The sequence below is a fragment of the Poromitra crassiceps genome (assembly GCF_964638095.1).
Source record: "Poromitra crassiceps genome assembly, chromosome: 4".
Classification (NCBI taxonomy): Eukaryota; Metazoa; Chordata; class Actinopteri; order Beryciformes; family Melamphaidae; genus Poromitra; species Poromitra crassiceps.
In genome coordinates, this window is record NC_139626.1 from 60,397,448 (window position 1) to 60,401,428 (window position 3,981).

The 3,981-nt window shown below is 48.8% G+C and overlaps 1 protein-coding gene across 1 annotated transcript in view; it reads left to right on the forward strand.

Moving 5' to 3' along the window:
• The first annotated feature begins 2,858 nt into the window (after positions 1-2,858).
• LOC310775469 (malate dehydrogenase, cytoplasmic-like) overlaps positions 2,859-3,981 on the forward strand; it is a 28,576-nt gene continuing 27,453 nt past the window's right edge. The window contains exon 1 of the mRNA XM_083635620.1: positions 2,859-2,979. Within this exon, the coding sequence (XP_083491746.1) occupies positions 2,977-2,979 (3 nt within the window). The 5' untranslated portion in view covers positions 2,859-2,976. The remainder of the gene's footprint in view (positions 2,980-3,981) is intronic.

The window sequence follows — 3,981 nt, forward strand, 5'->3', positions numbered from 1 at the left end:
CATTTTTCATTCATATGGACTCATGTCGTAAACACGGTCAACACGAGCCCATTAGAAGGGCCCACAAAAGACGGCACTTTATTGGTCAGCTGGGACATTGAGATATCACAGCAGGAAGTGAAGTACAGCACATATATAATGAAAAAGAGGACATTCAATTAAGTAAAGCTTTCAAGACTTACAGGACACTAAAACAATGTAATCGAACAAAAGGTACAGCAGCACAATGCATGTTGTGCATCTACAACTTCATCATCAAATGATATTACAAACAAACAAACAAACAAACAAACAATTGATTTTTAGTCCATCCATCACAGACCCACTCTTGGACCTCCTGCAGTTCGCCTACAAAGCCACCAACAGGTCTGTATGATGCCATAAACATGGCCCTCCACTACATCCTCACACACCTGGACAATGCAGGAACCTATGCCAGGATCCTGTTCATGGACTTTAGCTCGGCCTTTCGACACGATCGTCCCAGCCCTCTTACAGGACAAGCTCTCCCAGCTGGGCGTGCCCGACTCCATTTGCAGATGGACCACAGACTTCCTGACTGACAGGAAGCAGCAGCATGTGAGGCTGGGCAAACGTACAACTGACTTCCGGTCTATCAGCACCGGTGCTGCCCAGGGCCGTGTCCTCTCTCCATACTTCTTCAGAAGTCTTCTTCTATACACCAACAGCTCCACCTCTAGTCACCTGTCCGTCAAGCAATGTGTTTTGCACTTTTACATGTCTATCCCTTGGATTTTGTCTGCTATTTCCAAAAATAAAAATTAATCAATCAATCAATCCTGAAGTTTGCAGATGACACCACCCTCATTGGGCTCATCACAGACAGAGACGAGTCTGAATACAGGCAGGAGGTCGACCACCTGGTGACTTGGTGCAATCAAAACAAGCTGGTCTTAAATGCTCAAAAGACAATGGAGATGATTGTGGATTACAGGAGGAACCCAGCCCCACCTTCCCCCATCACCCTGTGTGACTCCCCAGTCAACACTGTGGAGTCCTTCTTCCGCTTCCTGGGGTGCCATCATCAGCCAGGACCTAAAATGGGATCTGAACATCAGAGCTCTCACCAAGAAGGCACAAGAAATTCAAAGTGCCAAAGGCCACGATGGTGCACTTCTACACCTCCATCGTTGAGTCCATCCTCACCTCCTCCATCACCGTCTGGTATACACAGCTGCCACTCTCAAGGACCTTAACAGACTGCAGTGCATCATCCACTGTGCTGAGAAGGTAATCGGATGCAACCTGCCATCCCTCCAGGACCTGCATGCAGCCAGGAGACTGAAGCGGTCTCACAAGATCATGGCCGACCCCTCCCACCCTGGCCACAAACTCTTCAAAACACTCCCGCTCGGCAAGAGACTGAGGTCTGCCAAGACCTAGTCTCGCTGGCCAGCCTCCTTTCCCTTCCGTCCGAGGAGTCTGGCGCCACAGGTCTCCATAGTGGGATTGCGATGGGCGGCGCTTAGCGGCAGTGCCCTTGGAAAATAGTTTCAAACAATCAAAATTGCCGTTTTCAGCATGTAGCAACGAGCTAGTGTGTAGGTTTCTGGCGTTAGCTTGCTAGCTAGTTAGCGTTGTTGTATTCACTGCGGCGGCAGGGCACTATTTACAGCGACACACAGGGAGGAGGGAGCGGAAGCCGCTCTGATTGACATGGTCGGAGCCAATGACAGAGCTTGTAATAAGCCGGGAGCGGACATCCGGCTGCCACCGAAACAGTCGCTCCAATGGGAGAGCAGAGTAGAGCAGGGGAGGGTTTATCCCAGTTATGGAGACCTGCGGCGCCAGACTCCTCGGACGGAAGGGAGAGGAGGCTGGCCAGCGAGGCTAGCCAAGACCAGAACCTCTCGCCACAAGAACAGCTTCTTCCCAACCGCCATCGGACTCACCAACAAGGCCCGAAAACCCCTTCCACCAAGGACCTCACCAACACCCCCCACAAACCCCACGACCTCCTCCTGAACTCAGCTGACCCCCCACACTGACATGAGCCCCCCCCCCCCCCCCCCAATCAAACATGACCTTGCACTTCACTCGCCACTACTACCAGAACTTAGATTATTACTCTTGTTAACTACACCATGGCTTACCCCTCGAACTTGAATGCCTATTTAACTCAGACTGTAAATTCATGTAAATTCACTGCCTATTTAACGCCTATTTAACTCAGACTTCAATTTCATGTAAATGCAATGTAAATTCATATTGAATGTCCACTAAACACTCCTCCACTCATGTACATATTGTATAAATATTCCTACTTCTTTATCTCTGTATATTGACCTGACGGCTACGCTGCATACAGACACTAAGACAAGTTCCTCCTTATGTAACTTACATACTGTGGCAATAAAAGTGATTGTGATTCAGAGTATTGTAGTATCCAATAATTCAGTCAGAATCCAGAATAAATAAGGATTCCTTCCCTCTTTCGTAAACCTTGATGGAATTTCATTGGACTAAATTCTGTTTTCTGACATTCCAATTCAATTTACAATTCAAAAATTGGATTTGGATTTGGATTGGATTTGTTGTTGAGCTCATTCATGCCTTTTGGCCTCAACCCTGCAGATCAGTGACAAGGAGCAGCGCTGCAGTCCCGCTATCGGCCGCGAGGTGCCAGTAAAGAGCAGATTCCTCACTTTGAAAAAAGAACAATTTGATCCCAGTGTTCTTCTCAGAACTCAGAATTCTCTGCCATATTTGGGGAAGGTGGGCGCGGTCTGCGGCGCGGTGCTTCGCGGGAGAGCGAGTCCCTATCGTGGAGTCGCTCCACAGCCGTTCCTGCGTCGGCGGAAACAGGCGACTACAAGTCCCGTGATGCGTTCAGGAGCCGGGCATCTACCGCATGACGCTTCAATACAAGCATAGAGGTGACCCTTTCTGTCTAGTCCGAGCAGGGAGAGCAGGCACTGCACATCTAACGACGCACCTCCTCAACCCGCTACAGATATGGTAAGATGGAAGTTCTGCCCCGTTAGGAAGAAGAAGATGATGGTGGTGGTGAAGATGCCGTGTTTGTAACGTTAGAGGACGTCTTGACGGTGCACAGTGATGCTGTTTCTAGTGAAAGCGGTTAAACTGCGCTGTCAATGAATGGTGTCTGACAGTTGACATTGAGGGTAGTCTCGTTTGCCAGACTCTCCCTGCACCGGGAGAGAAGGTCCCGGGTCCCGGTTTCCGATATGATTATGCTCAGTGGTTAACGTTATCTTCAGACAGGGTTTCCTTCAGTCTGCACTTCTATCTGTACATAATTGAACAGCTAAGGGCAAGGCTAACGTTAGCATACGCATTTTCTTGTTGCGCAGCTACAAACGCGGATGTGAGAGCTGGGTGATGATCGTTATTTTTGAATGAACATTAAAGTGAGAGTTGCAGATACAGAAGAGACAGATGTTGATTTCAGTTCATGTTCATCCTCCGCCTCAACAACAACAGTCCTCTGTGTTTCACTCTGCCCCCCATTTCACTAGCGGCGCGGCAGGCTGTGGCGTGGCAGCAAGTTACATCATCGCCGATCGCCCTTTCTTTTATTCGGGCTGGATAGACGATCATGATCAGAGCTGCAGCTACTCTGAAACTCCATTCATAAAGCTGCGGATTTAACGTTGTATTGCGTATAGGCAACAGGTTCAGCCCCATTTCAATATGACTCCGGGTCTTTCATGAACAGTTTGGAGATACTGTTCAATTCGGCGTACATAGGATCCCCTATGCATTCAGTGACATGTCCACTTTTACAACTGGAGGGGGGCGATGAGCGGCGTGACCCAATTCTAAAAGTTGCAATCCTCTTGAGATAAAGTGCTGCTTGCTGGATTATACACCGTGCCGAATTAAAGATGGCTTCTAGTAGTTCAGGAAAAGTCTTGAATCGTGTTCTATGTATGTACCCTGGCTGGCCTACATGCAAGGTCACCTTAAAGAGCATCCCCCCCCCCCCCCCAATAGAGT